This window comes from Eleutherodactylus coqui, chromosome 11 (genome assembly GCF_035609145.1).
Source record: "Eleutherodactylus coqui strain aEleCoq1 chromosome 11, aEleCoq1.hap1, whole genome shotgun sequence".
NCBI classification, from domain to species: Eukaryota; Metazoa; Chordata; class Amphibia; order Anura; family Eleutherodactylidae; genus Eleutherodactylus; species Eleutherodactylus coqui.
This window is the reverse complement of record NC_089847.1, coordinates 94,244,864-94,265,345: the sequence shown is the minus strand read 5'-3', so window position 1 is coordinate 94,265,345 and position 20,482 is coordinate 94,244,864. Positions and strand designations below refer to the sequence as shown.

Here is a 20,482-nt window from a genome sequence, read left to right as displayed (position 1 = left end):
CGGGTGCCGGCGTGGGTGACAGGAGAGTTGCGGCGGTGAGCAGTGGGGAGCGGGAAGGGGGGAGAGGGAGAGAGAGATCTCCCCCCTCCGTTCCTCCCCGCCAGCACCCGAATCTTTAGAGACGAGTGGGCAGGTACTCGAATAAGGCACTACTCACTCGAGCAGTTTGCCTTAGCGAGTATGCTCGCTCCTCTCTATTTAGAATGCAGCTGAGGCACACCAAGTGGTAGATAAGCCACAAGGGGCGAGAGAACTATGTCTTAAAGAAGGTTCCCTGGGGCACGAGAAAGGTACAAGGCAATGCAGCTGAGTCGACAATACTCGAGCAAGGCTTAGGCCTACTGGAAAAACCTAAGTAGGTCCAAACAAGATGGCTTCCAAAAGAAGAAACATCGGCCATCTTGTTTAAGGGCAAGTTCATGAAAAAACAGTGGCCTCTAGTGACAAGGAGTAAAAGTGCAGCATAGTACCTAAGTGTGAAACAGCAGCCACTAGTGGTGAATTCCTGGAAAGACAACACAATCCGAATATGTATTACCGTATGACTGGACTGAATAAAGTATATATTTGTGAATGGTGCTAGGTCCTTTGCCAAGTATCCTCCGCTATTCATACGTCCGGGGTACCTTGAAGACATCTACCTGGACATCTTGGAGCTAGGGATGTTCTTTAACTAATGACTTTCCATAACCGCACTAGTTGAGCATCTTTTAATCTAGTCTATGGTTCCTTATTAGAAGTTATCGCCCTGTCTTGTACAATGCACTTCCTTCTTTAAGGCAGTTACGGTCAGGACTATTTTCGGTATATATGTCACTCTTGGATTTGGCGACGGTGGCACTTTTTACAGCCACTTAGCTTGTATATGCGGCTCACTAAGCATGAAAAGCTTTGAAAAAAATGTTGCTACCATTTGCAAGCAGCACTTAAAAATGGCTCCGGCTGAGGGCTTGGGCATGTATGCATGGCGGCTGTACGGCGGCTGAGTCATGAAGATACAAGGTCGTGATTATATCTGTTTGTACTCTCTGATGGGTAGTAAGTAGAGATGAGCGAGCACCCACATGCTCGGGTCTGCATTATTCGAGCTTTTCGTAAAATTCGAGAGCTCTACTCGAGTTACGAACCCCATTGACTACAATGGGAGACTCGAGCATTTTTGCATGTGGAACGCCGGGTGCCGAGCTTTTTTTTTTCTTCTAGGTTTGTCTCTCTCTCTCTCTCTCTCTCTCTCTCACAGACACGTCACAGCAGGGAGGAGCCAAAAACTAGGGCGGGGTCGAACACGTCGTGATGCTCGTTCGAGTAACGAGCACCATCGAGTACGCTAATACTCGAACAAGCATCAAGCTCGGCAGAGTATGTTCGCTCAACTCTAGTAGCAAGGCAGTGGTATTCTGGTTGTAGGTTTTCCTTCTATATAGTACTGTGCAAAACTTTTACTGCAAAGCAAGAATGCTATCAAAATCGAAGTGTTAATAGTTTAACACAATTAACAACGCAATTAACAAAATGCGAAGAACAAAAGAGAAATCTAATTCAAATCAATATTTGGTGTGACTGCCCCTTACCTTCAAAACAGTATCAGTTCTTCTAGGTACACTTGCATACAGCTTTTGAAGGAACTCGGTAGGAAGGTTGTTCCAGATATCTTGGAGAACTTAGCACAGACCTTCTGTGGATGTAGCTCACTCAAATCCTTCTGTCTCTTCCTGTAACTCCAGACTGACTGGATGATGATGTTGAGATCGGGACGCTGTGGGGGACACAGCAGCACTTCCAGGACTCCCTGTTCTTCTTTAAATTGCTGATAGTTGTTAGTGATACTGGCTGTATATTTGGGATCGTTCTGCTGTAGAATAAATTTGGAGCCAATCAGACGCCTCCCTGATGATATTGCATGATGGATTAGTAGCTGCCTGTGTTTCTCAGCATTTAGGACACCAATAATCCTGACCAAATCCCCAATTCCATTTGTTGAAATGCAGCCCCAAACTTGCAAGGACCCTCCACCATGCTTCACTGTTGCCTGCAGACATCATTATTGCCCCGCTCTCCAGCCCTTCAGAGAACAAACTGCCTTCTATTACAGCCAAATATTTCACATCTTGGCTCAGCTGCTGCCATTTTTCTGCATCCCAGTTCCGATGTTTTCATACATGATTGAGTTGCTTGGCCTTGTTTCTACGTTGAAGGTACAATGGCTACAATTCTTCCATGAAGACCACTTCTGGCCAGACGTGTCCAGACAGTAGATGGATGTATCAGGGTCCCACTGGTTTCTGCAAGTTTTGCGCTAATGGCACTGCTGGACATCTTCCAGTTTCGAATGAAAGTAAACTGAAGTGTCTTTCATCTGCTGCACTAAGCTTCCTTGGCCGACCACTTTGTCTACGGTCATTAACGTTGCCCATTTCTTTCTGCTCCTTTAAAAGAGCCTGAACAGCACATCTTGAAACCCCAGTCTGCTTTAAAATCTTTGTCTGAGAGAGACCTTGCTGATGCAGTATATCTACTTGGTGTCTCAGTTGTGCCATGGTGTATGACCTGTGATATTAAACTGTCTTCCACAACCTCACCTTTGTAGCAGAGAATGGCTGTTCCTCATCCAGTTTTAGGCCTAATTCCCATGGGTGGATTTCCTCCGCGTGTTACGCAGAGGAAATCCACGGTGTTGGCCCGCAGCTATTAGGTTCAATAGAACCTAATAGCACAATGCTCATGGTGCGGAATTCCACTGTGGAATTCCGCCCCATGAGAGCGCCCGCAATCACCTGCGGCATGTTCTATTTGCCATGTGCGGACGGCTTCCATTACAGTCAATGGAATCCGTTCGTCACGCTATCTTCCACTGTAGCACAGCGGAACATAGCGTGAAAACGCTTCCCCACCCACCGCCGGCCGCGTCATGTGACGCTGTGGGTGTGACATATGACGCGGCCGGCGCGTCACATGACACTGTCGGCGCGTCATGTGCTCTACTGCGCATGCGCGCCGGAGTGTCTTGCCAGGCGGCAGATCCAGAGATAAGTATGGGGTCTCTCTGGGGGCACCGTAACGGACTCCGCTGCGGAATCCCGCTTGCGGAGCCCGTCACGGCCGTGAGCACTAGGCCTTAATCCTCTTACACAAATGTTTCTATTTAAATGAACGACTGTGTTCCAACCTATATATGAAAATGATCATTATCACCTGTTTGGTATAATTGGTCAATCATACACCTGACTCTAATCCTATTTATCCTGATTTTGTGCAGGTGTACCTAGAAGAACCGATGCTGTATGGAAGGTAAAGGGCGGGCACACCAAATATTGATTAGATTTAATGCCTCTTTTGTTCATTCGCTTTGCATTTTGTTATTGACAAAAATAAACTTAGCCCTTTCCAATCCAATTTGTTTCCTGGTTTTTCTAGGGGGCTTACTCTTTTTCTGCTGTTATACAACGGCGCTATCTGCTGGCTAAAGCCAGTACTGCATGAGGTGACATGTTGGATAGGCTCGACAGCAGAGAGGCTGGCAATATACAGTAAGAGAACCCCGACGGACGTCTTCCAACATCAGAGCTGTACAGCCTTAAATCATAATGTCTTTAGACGTCAGACAGTGGATTGGAAAGGGATAATACTTTCTATTTTTGAAGACATTCCTACTTTGCAGCTCCGTATTTTGCTTCTACATGGACTGACGAATATTGTCTTATTCCATAAGGATATGTAGGCATTGTAAATGACAATGCTTCATTACGTAACATCTGTCATCAATGAATGATCCATTACACGCGGCTGATATTTCTCCATAATGCCCTGTCAATCAAAAAATGTGTGTTCCTCGCTATCTATATGGTCTTGCAGAAGGGTAAGCACAAAGTGAAATGTTCTGAGAAATTTGGGGCGTCTTCAGGAAATTTAAGAAATTTTACTGAATCGTCGCTCGACAAAAACTCAATGAGTTCTGTCATGTTTGATGCAGTCCAACTTTTTTTTTACACTTAGGTCGAAATGAACGTGCCAATATCATCATCCTGCTCAAATGGAGGTGCATCTAGTTAATAATGTGGACTATGGAAGAGGTAATTAAATGGAAGATTTCATGCAGAGTAGACCTAAAGGAGGAGAATCATGAGACAAGAATGGAGACCATAAACGTTTCATGTCCAGAAGTTAATCACTGCGGAAGATGGTGATGGAATTCTGCGGCCACATGATAACTTATTACTTCCTTGCCTTGTACCTTGTGATCGTAGAGCAATGCAGCGTCTATAGACTTCAGCCAGGTAGTCGAATACTTCCTGATTCTCCTGCCCCCTCCTCCTGCTCCTCCTCTCGCAGGTGTTGAGAGTGCCAGGCTAAGAGCATAATACAGAAGAGCACACCGGCTCTAGGTAATAGTTGTGTGTCTTGGGTGTCTTTGCAGTGGATACAAGGATTGCCTAGGTGAAAGTCTTCTAAAGTTGTTTGTTTTTGAGTCCGCTACCTTTTGTGGTGCCTACATTCTTCCTGGTCATGTGTGTTCTTACAAGCTCTGGGTTGACATGTCAGGAGGTAATCATTAGCTGCTTACTTCTTTGCTTCCTAAATGATTTCTTGTGCCTGTTTTGTGTTGCCATCAGATTCTGAGCATAGTTCATATATCACTTGTGAAATATTTCCATGAAGGCAAGTGAGAGTGAGTTCCTGGTATCGGCACCTGGAATGATTACGTGACCTTGAGACTTGCATTTGTATTAGAAACCTATTTTTGCATTGTTGTGACGTTGTGTTGTTGCTGTCTCTGTATATATGTTCTGTGTCTCGGTGTCACAACTTCTTCTCCCTTTTCTTTTAGAAACCTGGAAACTTCTCAGCATCAAGCAAGTGACATTCCAAAATAATGACGGGTGAGAACTCACACTCATATTATAACCTACCTGACCAAAAGTAGACACGGTACAAATTTTTGAGTGAGAGGTGACTATTCTTGCAATTTTTGAGTGAGAGGTGACTATTCTTGCGTGATCATGAAAAGGTCATATAAAATGCTTCAAATGTCACACCAGAGGCGTAAGTTGAAGCTTCTGGTCCCCAATGCAAAGTTTGTAACAGGGCCCCCAACTATAATGCTTTATTCATAGTACTGGGCTCCCTGTACGGAAAAGAGAGGTCTTATGGGCCCCCTAAGGCTCCTGGGCCAGATGCAACCGCATCCCCTATAGTTACGTCCCTGCGTCACACAATCTTTGCAATGGATTCTTGACGAGAGTTGTGCCAAAAATGTGACCAAGTCCAAATTTTTTTGATTTAGACGCAAAAAAAAAGTGTGGGGCGTACGGAAGTGTAAAAAAGCTGCATGTTTATAAACGGTCGCGAGATTTCACTATGGAAAGTGGAACATTTTTAAGACTTAATTGTAGCAAGTGTAGAAAATATGTATCTTTTTACACTGCCATTTCTTCAGCTGCTTTTTGAATTTGATGAATACTTTATTCAGGTCTTCCCACTAATGGCCCATTTAGAGACAACGATTCTCGCTCAAAATTCGCTCAAAGCCATCTTTTGAGCGATATCCGTTGCATGTAAAAGCACGGACATCGTGCGGTTTTCGTGCACGAGTCGTTCCTCGCTCATTTCTAGTTTTCTTGAGCGATGAACTCTTATCAGCAGTGCAGGCTGTTATCACAGTCGGCAGCGCTGATAAGATTCTTTCAGCTCGTGTCCCGCTGGTAGTACCAGCGGGACGTGAGCTGTAAGCACGGAGTACAATGCAGCTGTTTGCTTATGCAAAAGAGCTGTATTGTTCGCCTAGCTATAGCAGTGGTGTCCTGCTCTGCCTGCATAGCTCTTAAGTAGCTAATTAGCTACTATACACTATGCAAAGATGATCGCTCAAACTGTCATTTTTGAGCGATGATCTTTCAGTGTAAATGGGGTCTAAGGCCTCCGAAACACTTGCCTTGTGCCCGAAGTTGCACCTGAGAGGCATGGGTTCAACTCGCATTGGACACCACACGGACACCAGTCTATAAGCTATCTGCTATATGGACTGCTTGCACATTGACATGCATTAGCGGAGAAGAATAAGACATGCGATGAGTCTTTACACGTTCACCATCGGTCCGAGTAAAAAAACTGAAGTGTGTATAGCCTCATAAGATATTAACACTGACCATGCATGGACCCAAATACACTAGTGCAGACTTTTTATGAATCTCCCTCATGATCTCCAACTCTTCCTAGACAGCCTCCTACATGACTTAATGATCAGGAAAGAATGCTCACCAGAATGTTCGTTTGCTTGCTCATCAGGTGTGTAAATAAGCCCATGACAAACGAGCAAATGCTTATTCGTCGTCGGCTGATCCTGTCTTTCTTGCAAGCATTTAAATGCCTGCTTGCCGGCTGCACATCTCCCTATGTAAGGGCCCTTTTAGACAGAACGATTATCATTCGGATTATTGCTGGACCATGAGAATCTAAATGCTAATTGATCGCTGTAAGCCCTGCCAGCCATTGAATGAAGAACAGTAGTTTGCTTGCATATCCTTCAGCATGCATAATAATCAAATGACAATTGGCCTCTGTAAACAGACAGTCATTCATCTGTAAACGACGGCCTGTTTACTGTGAATGGAGGCAAGCGGCCAGAAACTATCTCCGGCGCGGTCCGCCTCCATCCACTGAATGACTATCGCTCCTGTGTGAAGGCATAGGCACAATAATCGTTGCCCGCACGTTATAGAGCAGGAGGAGCTGAGCAGATTTATATGTAGTTTTATAGGAAAATCGGACAAGAATAGGACATGCTGCGATTTTTTTCCGTGTGCATGTACCCGTATACCCATATACTATCTGCTCAGCTCTTTTTGCTCTATAACCCACTGCCTTCAGTTTGGACAGCTTGTTCGAACTGATAGACTCCCTTTAAGGGCGCCTTCACACTTGCGCGATGCGAGAGTGAGTGAAGATGCAGAATTATGAAACCCATGGTTTTCAATAGTTAACTTCACATTTTCGATTTTTAATCGAGACAGCCTAACGTTCTGCGTTCTGCTGTTTTTTGTTTCCCTATGGAGCCTCCTTCTTATTGCATCGCAAAGCACGAACTTGCGATTTTCGTGCGATGTGATGCGCTTTTAACGTTCGAAAGTCCTACTGACTTTTGTACTAAAAGAATCACGGCAAAATCGCAAGCAGCATCACAGTTTTTGTGAGGAAAACCAGCGCTGACGCTCAAAAATTGGGGGGCAAAGACGCAACATTGTGGCAAAATCACATTCGCTGGTGTCAAACCACCCTAAGGCCTCCTTCCCACGGACGGATTTCTGCCGTTTATTACGCGGCAGAAATCCGCTGCGTTGCCCGCAGCTATTAGGTTCTATTAACCTAATAGCTCAATGCTCATGGTACGGAATTCCGCACCGTGAAATTTTACCCGTCCTCACCCGTGGCATGCTCTATTTGCCGCGGGTGTACGCGCGGACTGCTTCCATTGCAGTCAATGGAAGCCGCCCGTCACGCTATTTTCCGCTGTAGTACAGCGGAAGATAGCGTGAAACCGCTTCCCCGCCTACTGTTAGCCGTGTCATATGAAGCGGCCGGCACGTCAAGTGCTCTATTGCGCATGCGCGCCGAAGCGTCGTGCGGGACATAGGACGCCGGATCCGCAGGTAAGTATTGGGGTCTCTGGGGGGCACCGTGACAGGCTCCGCCGCGGAGCTCCGCAGTGGAGCCCGTCACAGCCGTGTGAAGCTGGCCTAAGGATAATTTCACACGGCCGATGTTCACATGGAATGCGAAGCATCTTTGTGTTAAAAACGCCTCCCATCACTTCATTAAATTTGCGATCTTCCGGCGCGGCTTTTAGCCGTGTCAAAGGATCGGCAAGTGTTTCTCATTGAATACATTGCATCACCCGCACATTGCACAGTTTTTAACCCCTGTTGAAAACAATGGACGAGGAGTTCGGAGGGAACGCCCAAAGATAGAACATGCTGCAATTTTTTTTTCCTGCACCATGATGCAATGTGGTAAAAAAAATCACTCATATCTATGACCCCATTCAAAAGAATGGGGTTTATATTTGTGTGTCTCACAGTGCACAAATTCCGATTTTCCCAATGGTGTGAAAGTGGTGTAAGTGCCTGACAATTGTCCCGTGTAAAAGGACCCTTAGCAGGAAGATGTCCAACCAGCCAATGATGGCTATAACTGAACGCCGAGTGAGAAGCCAACACTTCTCGCTAGTTGTTGGCTCGCGTCCAGACTGAACGATTATCGTCTGAACGCAGCATACTGTACGTTTTTCTAATAAAGTAGTACAAAGAGTGTGTGGGTTTTCCTTCCAGTGGTGTGTGGTTATTCTGCTGTAGCATACTAAGATCTGCTCCTACAGAAGTGTCCCCAGAAAAACTAAAGGAAGTGAATATAGAGGTAAAATATTAAGTTGTGTTGACCAATCAGGACAGAGGTTAATTATCTAATGTCATATTTGTGAAATTAGTGGTATAAAATGTGAGCAAGGATAGTTTTAGATTCCGAAAAAAAAGGTCTACTACTTCTTCTAGAAACAGCGCCACTCCAGTCCATAGGTTGTGTCTGGTATTGCAGCTCCGTCCTATTCAAATAACTCTTTTAACTTCTGTACACTTTATGTCCCAGCACTGAGGCTGGTGTCACTAGAAGAGCAAAGACCATTCTTTAAGGTGGAAGTGTTGACTGCTGCAAACTTTGGAATGCAAAGAGGAAGCACTGAGAGAAAACATTCAGCAGATCCTACAATGTCGTATTAGGGTGTTGGCTCCTGAGCTGCGGAGAGTTGGCATCTTGTGGCTGGAAGTATGTAGCCTGTTTATCAAGGGCCAAAGAAGTCCTCCCAGATTATAATGAGAGATTAAGAGTTATGCTGGGAGTTTGTTCTGCGTTGGGCACTACACTAGGGTTACGTTCACATGCGGTGGAGGCTGACATATATCACCTATCCACAGGACCACCAACCTATCGCTACAATGGGGGTCCATTCTCAAGTGTTTCTCCTAGCCCTATAGAAGTTGAATGGTGCGCTAATACGCATTTGTGATCACAACTCTAACTCCAGTTTGCATTGGACATTGTTAGTAAATTGAACAAAGAGGTGTCCCGTAAGGTTTAAGTGATCCAGGGAATTACTATTGATGACCTGTCCTTAGGATAGGTCCTTAATAGTTGATCAGCTGGAGTCCGCCACTTGGGACCCCAGCTGGTCAGAAGCTCATTATCAGCGCCACTACATAGGGGTTGGAGCAGAAGCAGTTAGCTCTGACCGCTGTGTAGTGGCCAGCGCTTGTAATTGCAGGAGTAGCTCTCATTAAAATCAATTGGAGCTAGCTGCAGTTACAAGTGCCGGCCACTACAAAGGTTGGAGCAGCAGATTTCACTATGTACACACTGATTGGCCAGGATCTCAAGCAGTAGACAGCAGCAGGTCAACTACTAATGAAGAGTTGAGCGAACGTAATCTGACGAGCTTGATGCTCGTTCGAGTATTAGCGTACTCGATGGTGCTCTTTACTCGAACGAGCATCAAATCGTGTTTGGCCCCTCCGGGAGGGAGGGAGAGAAGGAGAGAAAGAGAGAGGGAGAGAGAGAAAAAAACCCCACAACAACTCTGGACCCTGCGTTCCACATACAAAAATGCTCGAGTCTCCCATTCTAGTCAATGGGGTTCGTTTGGGTGCTCGCTCATCTCTACTAATGAACTATCCTGAGGATAGGTCATCAATAGTATTTCCCTGGAAACCCCCTTTAAGGTTTTTTTTTTTTTTTTTTTGGAAAGGTGGGTAACAACTAATACACCTGGCATTTCACACAAGGGTTTACAGCCTTTACAGCAAACCTTCCCAGATATTTAGCAGGGAAGAATAGCTAAATTTGCTGTTGGGAAAGCTATATAATAAAGTGTGATAAGCCTTATAAGAGCTGCTGTGGTGCCCATGTAGCCATATTGATTATCACACAGCTTTCCCAGTAACCGGCATAACTAATGCTCAGTTTACATGAGGCTCCTTTACATGACAGCTTATGTCAATGTGTGCTTTTCAATACCAAACAATGTAAGATATCCAGCACTTTCTATGGGTTAAAAATGGGCCAAAGAGTGTTTTATGTGATTCATTTGTGCTTTGTGTTTGGACTAAAATATCTCAATATTAAAGAAGGATAACTCACACTGACAATAGGAAACTAGAATAATAAACTTTGGTAAATGTTTATTATAACCAGTGCAAGAAAAAAGTAGTGAAGTTATCCGTGGCACCCCACTAGTGCTCATTCTTTAGGCTCCCTATTGGGAACTGCTTCAGTTTTTACCTTGCACCAGTTTTGATACCTCCTGCAGTACTCTCTGATACACTGCAGTTGACATTTCCCTCCATTCATCCTGCAAATGTCTGGCGAGTTCTCTCAGAGAAGTTGGACGCTGTTTATATTTGCTGACCTGACGCTCCAGTTTGTCCTCAAGATGTTCAGTAGGGTTCTGGTCAGACTCTGTGCAGCCAGTGCAATCATGGAACATCCATATCCTCAAACCAACATAAAACGGCGTTGGATTTCTGACAAGGCACGTTGTCTTGTTAGAAGTATTGCTGACCATTCCCAGAGTATTACCACATTGTCAGCTGCACCTTATTGTTTAGAATATCAAGATATACCTCCATGTCTATAGTTCTTGTCACTACTTAAAATTGCCTCCCAACCACTCCGTCCTTCCTGGTTGCTGCTGACCAGGACATGTGACTGCGGTAGCCAACCACTGGCTATAGAAGGTCACTGCATTGGCAGTGATTGGCTACATCAGTCACAGTTCCTGGTCAGCAGCAACCGGGAAGGATAAAGTAGTTGTGAGGCAATTTTAAATTCGGGGAAAACCCCTTTAAAGCAAAGATGCATAGTAATGCACAGTGTGCGTGAAGGAATCAGAGAAGCCATCTTTGTTTATCCTGGCCCGGAGGGTCCCTTTAAGCCTGGAGAGGCTGTGGGTGGTCGAGCTCTCAGCTCTGGTCATGTGGTGAGGGGAGGGCGTAAGACCTAATTGGGCGGAGTGAGAGACGCAGTGCTGTTAAGAGGAAGTCTAGAACTGCTGGTTGGATGCCGGTTATAAAAAATCCCAACAGGGCAAAGTACTTTTTATAAAGACCTATGGACCGCCAAGAGAACGCAAGCTTGGTCCCTACCTTATTGTTAAGATGCCGCTGATCCCTGGAGTCTAGAGTTAGGCCCAATGTCCACGAGCGGAATTGAATTGCGGGATCTGCACATAGAGAAACATGGGCATCCGCACTGGAATTAAAGCATGTGGATTTGTTTTGCGGATTGCTCCATTTCAGTACGAATCCAACACGGACGGCTTCCATTTAAGTCAATGGAAGCTGTCTGATCCGCGGCCTGACCGCCGCTGACACTGCCGACGGCCACGGATCCTGCGGGAAAACAGATTTTACCTGTGTGTGCGACGGCAGGTCGTGCGGAGCATCTGCAGTACAGATGTCCTGGGAGAAGAGAGGTCCGCGCGGACACCGCCGACGCCTGCCTGCACAGGTACGCAGGGTTCTTGGCCATGGGCAGGTTGGGATTCTGCTGTAGGCTCATGCACACGGAATCCGACCCGCCCGTGGACATGAGGACTTAGTCTAGATATTGCTTACCATTTTAAAGACTATTGGTCGTGCTGTTTACTTCTCCAGTGAGTAAAGCTATTGAGCATCTCAGAATGTGGTCACCCCATGACTCTTATACTGTTGCCCCATGAAACATCCCTCCTCTGTGGACTTAGGATAGTGACACTCCCTCCTCCCGGTCACCGTAGGCTCCATACCCAAGGGGAGATGCTGAAGATAACCATGCCTAATTTGGAGAGGCAGCCATACGTCCCGAGCCTTCAGGGGACAGACCCTCACAGTTTTACATTAGGAACAGAAAAACAGATTTGTTACAGTAAACAAATTTATCCTGACTGAACCAAACAGTGCCAGACGGATCCCATTGACTGTGATGGGGGTACATCTGGCTTCCATTAGGCTGTCTGGCATGTTGCGCTATTTAGTCCTGGATGGAACTGTGCTGGAGGCCCCTAAACTACCTCTGACACGGATGTGAGCAGTCATACAGCTGATTGCTCTAGGCGACTCTTTTTGATCAGTTCATAGTCAAGGAAACTTTCCTGAACCCCATAGAGCTGGGCAGTGGTCTTGCCCACCTATATCTGCTGCCCCCTAGGGAGGATATGCTATAACCTGCGGCATGTGCTTATATATTCACCAAAGAGGCAAATTTGTTTTTCAGTAGTTTTCGTGCTCTAATATCAGAATATTCCCACTCTTAGAGGAATCCTTATGAAATAAATCCTTTTGTTGTAAAAGTAGTTCCTATATGAAGGGGAATCGCTGACTTGTACTATAGTAATTTCTGTCTGCCAGGCACAGAACAGTGCAGTCCATTGTTTCCAGATGCGCATTAAATACCTCTATGGGTGTCTTTTGGCCGGTTGGTGGATGGAGGAGTGTTCATGGGAATTATCAGTTGAATTAACGACTAACGGTCCTTTTAGACGAGCCGATTCTTGTTTGAACAACAATGATATTTATGCCAGCATAAAAAGAATGATGAATGAAAAGTGAATGATTCTCGTTCAGTTGTTAGTTCACGTTTACACCGAACAATTACACTGAGAAACAAAAAAAAACTTTTTCATGGTACCTGGAATTTTAGACCTTATTCTGGGTATTTTTGTGCCGCTGATTCCAAACATACTGTCCATTTCGTTCTAGGAGCTCTAGTTTTTGAGATATTGCAGATGTCATTATCTATTTTTGTTATAGTTACTTTATTTCCCGCCAACATTTGCTTACTATTATTACATATGGTATATATCGCCACCACTGCGCAACAAACTTGGGTTGATGAAACAAGGACATTGAAGAGAAATGGAACATGGTTCGGCTACAAATGTAGAGAATTTCCTGCGATGAGCATGGAGAAGCTAAAAGCAGGGAAATTCTATGACCACACATCTGGGAATGCATGAAAGACCAGCATTTCCAAGCTTCGGTGGACAACTTTGAGTCTTGTCGTTGTTTTGTAGGGTTGTAAAGGATATCCTTGGGAACTACAAGGCCGTAAACTCCGGTGAACTTGTGGAGAATATACTCACTTCTGGTTCTGAACACTTGGGTGTAACATGAGCGTCAGATTGGAGGACCTGCAGTCATTTTGGATGGATCTCCAGATTGTCTTGGTGATAAACAGGGGGAATGATTTCACCCGGAAATAAGGACTGTGGAAGAACAGGACTGCGGACAATGGGATACACATATGATGGCGGACTACTGGTGAAACATCCAGCGCCAATGTCCAAAAATATCTACTCACAGGAGATCACAAAAATATAGCTTCAAGAAAACATCGCAATAAGGAAACTTTTGTTTATTCATGTTCAAGGCTTCTTGGGATTTATCTTTGTACCTTCAGCTTTCAGTTGGCACTCATTACATGTATAATACAATATGTATGCATTTATATGGACATAGGTCATAGCTTGATAAGCGGATGTGATGGAGAAAAACTAATGTCATTTTCAGAATCTATGACCCCAAAAATTCTAACATCTCAGTCACCAAAAGTTGTGTTATTGTTCACTTTTGCTCGTTTAAACTTTTTTTTGAATGATAATCATTATGTCTAAAAGCACATTTTAGTATTTTTCAAAAGCCTCAGCTTATAATTTAGTTTGTGCTGTCTGGTACAAATGGGATGATTCTTTACTATGTCAGAAGCCTATGGACTTTGCATTCTGACCTAAGCCTACAGTATGTAACTCATCCTCTTTCCAAACTGTGGTCAACCTGCCACTGATGGTCACGGTTACACCATGTTTAAAGGGGTTGTCCCGCGGCAGCAAGTGGGTCTATACACTTCTGTATGGCCATATTAATGCACTTTGTAATGTACATTGTGCATTAATTATGAGCCATACAGAAGTTATAAAAAGTTATTCACTTACCTGCTCCGTTGCTGGCGTCCTCGTCTCCATGGTTGCCGTCTAATTTTCGCCGTCTAATGGCCAAATTAGACGCGCTTGCGCAGTCCGGGTCTTCTTATCTTCTCAATGGGGCTCCATGTAGCTCCGTGTAGCTCCGCCCCGTCACGTGCCGATTCCAGCCAATCAGGAGGCTGGAATCGGCAATGGACCGCACAGAAGCCCTGCGGTCCACGGAGGGAGAAGACGCCAGCGGCCATCTTCACCGGGTAAGTAAGAAGTCACCGGAGCGCGGGGATTCAGGTAAGCGCTGTCCGGTGATCTTTTTTAACCCCTGCATCGGGGTTGTCTCGCGCCGAACGGGATGGGGGGGGGTTGAAAAAAAAAAAAAACCAGTTTCGGCGCGGGACAACCCCTTTAATCATTACATTTAAAGTCATCCTATGTCCTGATACTATTGTTCATGATCAATGCACATGAGTAAAGCCGGCTTCATAACTCAAAGGCTGTATTTTGTCTAATCGTCTGTTGAGGCAAAAAGGGGTGTTCTGGTTTCAGTAAATGAACGTTATGTTTTTTAGATGATATTGCAATGTACTTTATGGGCAGCATGGTGGTTCAGTGGTTGGCACTGTCGCCTTCCAGTGCTGGGCTCCTGGGTTCAAATCTGACCAAGGGCAACATCTATATGGAGTTTGTATGTTCTTTTCGTGTTTGTGTGGGCTTCTTCACACACTTCAAAACCATACTGCAGTAAGGCCAGCTTCACACGGGCGTATTTGTGCACGCAATGCACAGAGAATAGAACCCATTGATTTTATGGGGTTTTTCACATTTCCATAGTTTGCGCATGCATTTCAGGCATGTGAAAAAATAGAACATGCTCTATTTTTCTGCGTATTTGCGCACCAAAGGTCCCCATAGAAGTCAATGGGGGTGCGCAAATGCACTCACAATATGCAAGTAGATGTATGAAACACTATGGAATTCTACTGGAAAACGAACACATCTGGAACTACTTAGCCATTTCAATCACTGCATTTGTTTGTCGCTTACAAAACAAGTGCAGTATAATATACTGATGCACATGCAAAAAAGCCTCATTCAGTGCACAAAAATGCAGCACCAAGGCGTACCCAATTGCATTTACACTGGTGTGAAGCCGGCCTAATAGATGAATTTAGATTAACCCCCATCAGCACTGAAGAAATGTGCGTTATATAAATGAGTACAATACATAAGTAAACGTTTCTTATCAATCCTTGACCTTGACAGTTTTTGAGATCTCTACTTGCCGTGATGCAATAGGCGCTTTCAGTGTGTACTTGCAGGTGATAAGAATCTGGCCGAGTTATGTGATGCAGCTCTGATAACTGTACAGGAATTTATCCAGCACATATGTGTCTATCACATGTCCAGGATAGACTTTTATGTATTGTTGGTAAAAAATGAAGATTCCCAGTAAATGTCAGAAAGCAGAGATCTTGACAATAAGGGACTTATACAGAAATGTTTCATTATACTTAAATAATATTTATTTGCTGAAAGTGGAATAGCCCTTTAGGGTAGAACACCACTTGTAGGACAAAGGTCCTTGAACTGAAGCTCCACCTTCTGAACTGAAGCTCCACCTTCTGAACTGAAGCTCCACCTTCTGAACTGAAGCTCCACCTTCTGAACAGAAGGTCCATCTTCTGAACAGAAGGTCCGTCTTCTGAACAGAAGGTCCGTCTTCTGAACAGAAGGTCCGTCTTCTAAACAGAAGGTCCACCTTCTGAACAGAAGGTCCTTGAACAGAAGGTCCGTCTTCTGAACAGAAGGTCCTTGAACAGAAGGTCCGTCTTCTGAACAGAAGGTCCTTGAACAGAAGGTCCGTCTTCTGAACAGAAGGTCCTTGAACAGAAGGTCCGTCTTCTGAACAGAAGGTCCTTGAACAGAAGGTCCGTCTTCTGAACAGAAGGTCCTTGAACAGAAGGTCCGTCTTCTGAACAGAAGGTCCTTGAACAGAAGGTCCGTCTTCTGAACAGAAGGTCCTTGAACAGAAGGTCCGTCTTCTGAACAGAAGGTCCTTGAACAGAAGGTCCGTCTTCTGAACAGAAGGTCCTTGAACAGAAGGTCCGTCTTCTGAACAGAAGGTCCTTGAACAGAAGGTCCGTCTTCTGAACAGAAGGTCCTTGAACAGAAGGTCCGTCTTCTGAACAGAAGGTCCTTGAACAGAAGATCCATCTTCTGAACAGAAGGTCCTTGAACAGAAGGTCCATCTTCTGAACAGAAGGTCCTTGAACAGAAGGTCCATCTTCTGAGCAGAAGGTCCTTGACCTGTAGATCCACCTTCTGAACAGAAGGTCCCTGAACTGAAGATCCACCTTCTGAACAGAAGGTCCTTGAACTGAAGATCCACCTTCTGAACAGAAGGTCCACCTTCTGTCAAGTTAAAAATTCAATTGAGCAGTTTCTTAGTAATATCTGTTTTTAGGGAAACCAAAAAACAACTCCTATGAATAATATACCCATTCCCAAGGGGTTGTCTGTCTCTCAGGGACGGAGTTAACAAGATTCTATAATGGTCACAGGTCCTGACACAATAAAGGCCCCCAGAGGCTTGTAGAAGATAGCCCTATTTGGAGCTGAATTTAGAACCAATAATTTGCATTTAGGGTCTATTTTTATGAGGTCTGTTGTTATATTATTTGGTTAAATATAAGAAAACTCAGAAAAAGTTTTCATTGTTTTTCAAGTCCTTGAAACTTCTTAAAAATCATACTTTTCTGTGTTTCATTTATTAAACAGCACTTTAATACTATGGGGAATATGTATCATGACCACTCCTTCTGTTGTACAAAAGTTGCAATGTTGAGGCTTTTACAACAGGTCCCACCACCTTTTTAAAAAGTTGGCAGGGTGTAGCATTAGGGGGCATGGCTACACATGGCCCAGCACATTTGCTATGATGTACCCCACAAACTGATATGCATTAATATCAGAAACCTATGCCAGCTCCTAACTGGCGTAAATTTTAATCTTGCGCAAGGAGGTGCCACCAGATGAAATAAATGTATTAAGAGGTTTGTCTGTCTTAATGCATTTAAGCCTGGCAGATAGTTTACTTAGCAGCATGCGCTTCAAGACATAGGTGACAGTTCTGCAGTTCTTTTTTTCCTGTTGGTACTGCAGTTTTCACTTGCCAGTCATTTACTGTTGGCACATTCTGATGAGCCGTCATCAACACTAGACCCTTGGCAATCAGCTGTACTCTATAGCAAGTGCTCAATTTTCCTGCAGTGCCACACACAGGGTAAATTAAGTATTACACTGTTCACATAGAACTTAATAAACTCCGTCTAGTGCATGGACATAAGCGGCAATACCCAATATAATTGCCCTGCAATCTGGCTGAAAACCCCCGAACACTATATATTAACTAAGTTTTTATGCAGCTCATTTTTCTTCCATGTTGCTGAATCACAGTATGTACACTTTAATCAAGAAGCTAGCCTTAATTATTGATGCCCCCAATTCTTCTCCAATAGGCACTGAATGTGGGTTTCCACTCACTCTTATTTCACCCCCGACCGCGGAGCAGGAGCTATGGCCACTTTTGGGCACTACTGCATCCCTCAATTGTACGCTGCAAGTATCTGGTTCATGTAATGGCAGTTTCACGTGGCTGAAGGATGGAAAAGCAGCGGAGGATCTGTACAATGGGCAAGACCTTGTGTGGTAAGAGAACATGCTATTAGTGGATAAGATCTCTGTGTTATAACAGCAAGGTATTATTTGAAGTGGTTTAACTACAGGCAATTATTCCGGTAATACAGGGTCACTAGCGGGTCAGGAACTCCATTAAAATTTATTGGGGAATGATAACTGGTTAATCAGAAGGAATGTGAATTAATACGTCTCCGTAACATGAATTATACTTCAAACTGGTCTAGTCTCCTCAAGAAAGTCACTAGACCCATTATTAGCGAGTAGACTAGGTGCAAGAACTATGACCCCTCTATGCATAATTAATAACCCATCTTGTAGGCTCAAGTGGGCACCCTGCTTTGCATGTAGTTGGGCTGCCATTCTTCAAGAGGCAAAAGTAAAAAAGTTTCTCCCCATCAACAAATTACATGTGGGGAAAGTGTTTGGACTGTCTATATAGTTGTCAAAGGGCCGTCCCTTTCCCGTGAAGTCAGGGAATTGTACCAGCCTAGGTGACGTTCTGAATTATGCACCCCTACATGTAGTAAGGCTATGGAAGATCTAGTTATAGTATCTTGGCTTGCTCACTAGCTCTGGGGACTGTTGTCTTGCTTACATGGATCACACCAAACACCTTCAAAAAGGATTTTTATTTTAGGGGGGGTGGGGTGGGGGCAATCGTCAGCCTAAAATTGTTTGGCCATACGAAGGCTAGTGAATAAATCCCTGGATCACTAATCTGTTTTCAGTAATCTAATTAGTATTACATGTCATATTGAATTCAAGAAAGGCATTCAGGCCCCTTAAAACAACTTTCTCAGGCAGCCCCAATGCTCTTACAGTAGAGAACCCCCTTCTATGTTGATGTATAAACCTTCTTCCCTCTAGACTTGTTACAGTCACAGTCCTGGGTACAAATAGATGATGTGGAACTCACATAATTGCTTACTACCTAAAAGGGAAGGTCAACATTCACAGTCATGTTTTTATTGTTTTAATGCATCTAGAATGAAGAATGAAGCAACTATTTTTGTGTACCGTGCCTTTTGTATACTTATTAGAGATGAGCGAACCTACTCGGCCACGCCCCTTTTTCGCCCGAGCACCGAGATTTTCAAGTACTTCCGTACTTGGGCGAAAAGATTCGGGGGGCGCCGTGGGTGAGTGGGGGGTTGCAGCGGGGAGTGGGGGGGAGAGGGAGAGAGAGAGGGCTCCCCCCTGTTCCCCGCTGCTAACCCCCGCTCCGCCACGCCTCACCCTGCCCCCCAAATCTTTTCACCCGAGTACTGAAGTACTCGAACATCGCGGTGCTCAATCGAGTAATTACTCGAAACGAGTAGGTTCGCTAATCTCTTATACTTATGTTTCTCTATGGTAACAAATTACAAGCAACCTCTCTACAGTCTGATCCTGTTGATATTCTCCATCTGTCCCCTACTACTAACTGCTACTTACTAACCTGCCAAACATTCAGCGTGTTATTAGAAGTGAGGGTAAGGTAAATAATAGCACTTTGCCTACAATAAGGCCGGTCTCACGCAACTCTTTTTTGCAGCGTGTCATGTGCGAACACGCAGCAAGTGCGCAATGGAAATGTGTACTTGATGCATACCGCCAACCCCTATACACTATCTTGGCATGTATGTGCATGTAATAAACTCACAGATTGTACATAGCGAGATTTTTTTTTTGCGCATGTATTCTGCATGGCTTGTGTGCACAGCAAAATGAAAGTGTATGTGTTACCATGCAGGGCGGCGCAGGGTCCCGCGGTCAGCGCGCGCTGCTCTGGCGTCGGCTCCGGTGTCCTGGAGCTCTGACGTCGGGGCTCTCCCGGCGACATGGAGTGGCTGGTGTGCGGCGGCGTGGGCATTTCCGCCCGTAGGGCGCCGCCCGCACTCCTCCACCTCTCTTGTGTAGTAGTGGGGGAGCTGGCTCCTCCCACTCTCTGCCCCAGGGCGGAGTCTTGTACTTATAAGGCTGGCAGTGTCCTGAGCTCACTGCCAGTTATTGGTTCTTTCAGCTCCTAGTGGGTCCTGTCTGCAGCTAGTCTCAGTTCAGCCTCTAGTTTGCTTGTCAGCTCCATTTTCCTAGCTTGTCTAGTGCTTTGCATTTTCTTTCTGGTAAACTCCATCTGCCTTGTCTGTCGGCACTCTGTCCCCCATCAGTTAGTTCCATCTTGTGCAGTCGCCAGGTCCCTAGCCAGGATAGGGACCGCCGTCCAGTTGTCCGCCTGGGGTTAGCCAGGATTGAGGCAAGTAGGCAGGGACAGTGGGGTGCGGGAAGTTCAGGGCACCCCACCTGGCGCTCGGGGGTCAGAGTGCCGTAACAGTATGGGAGGGTAATAGACAATGAGCATATGATCGTGTGATAGATACATCAAGTACATTACTACTTGTAATTCTAATTTATTACATTTAGGGTGAGGCTTCATCTATGTAAGCTTAATAACAGGTTTATCACCTACACTTACAAGAGAACTTTGACTATTGTGCAAATAAGTATTATATATAGAGTATCTTATAACTTAAGGAGACTCTGTCACCTGCTTTTCTTCCTATGAGCTAAGTTTATGGGCTAATAGTAGGTGACCTGTTGAGTCCGGGGATGTAAGTGTTATATTTGCCTTCCCAGTCGTTCGCCTGGTGTCAGCACTGGAAGTCACCACTCACTGCATTGAGCGGCGCACTAAGGCTTCACACAGGGCTGAATTGCTGTGGAATTTCTGTGCGGAAATTCTGCACGGGAATTCCGTCCGCGGCTCTTAATCCTGAGATTAGCGAGCAAAGGGGTCGAGATTTTGCAAAA

The 20,482-nt window shown here is 45.0% G+C and overlaps 1 protein-coding gene across 2 annotated transcripts in view; it reads left to right on the top strand.

The window, feature by feature from the left end:
• The first annotated feature begins 4,304 nt into the window (after window positions 1-4,304).
• Window positions 4,305-20,482, top strand: part of SIGIRR (single Ig and TIR domain containing) — a 33,150-nt gene continuing 16,972 nt past the window's right edge. Inside the window, exons 1-3 of one of the 2 annotated variants that reach the window (XM_066583069.1) lie at window positions 4,305-4,382; window positions 4,826-4,877; window positions 17,515-17,704. In XM_066583069.1, the coding sequence (XP_066439166.1) occupies window positions 4,871-4,877; window positions 17,515-17,704 (197 nt within the window). In that variant the 5' untranslated portion in view covers window positions 4,305-4,382; window positions 4,826-4,870. The other variant, XM_066583070.1, reaches the window with a different exon arrangement.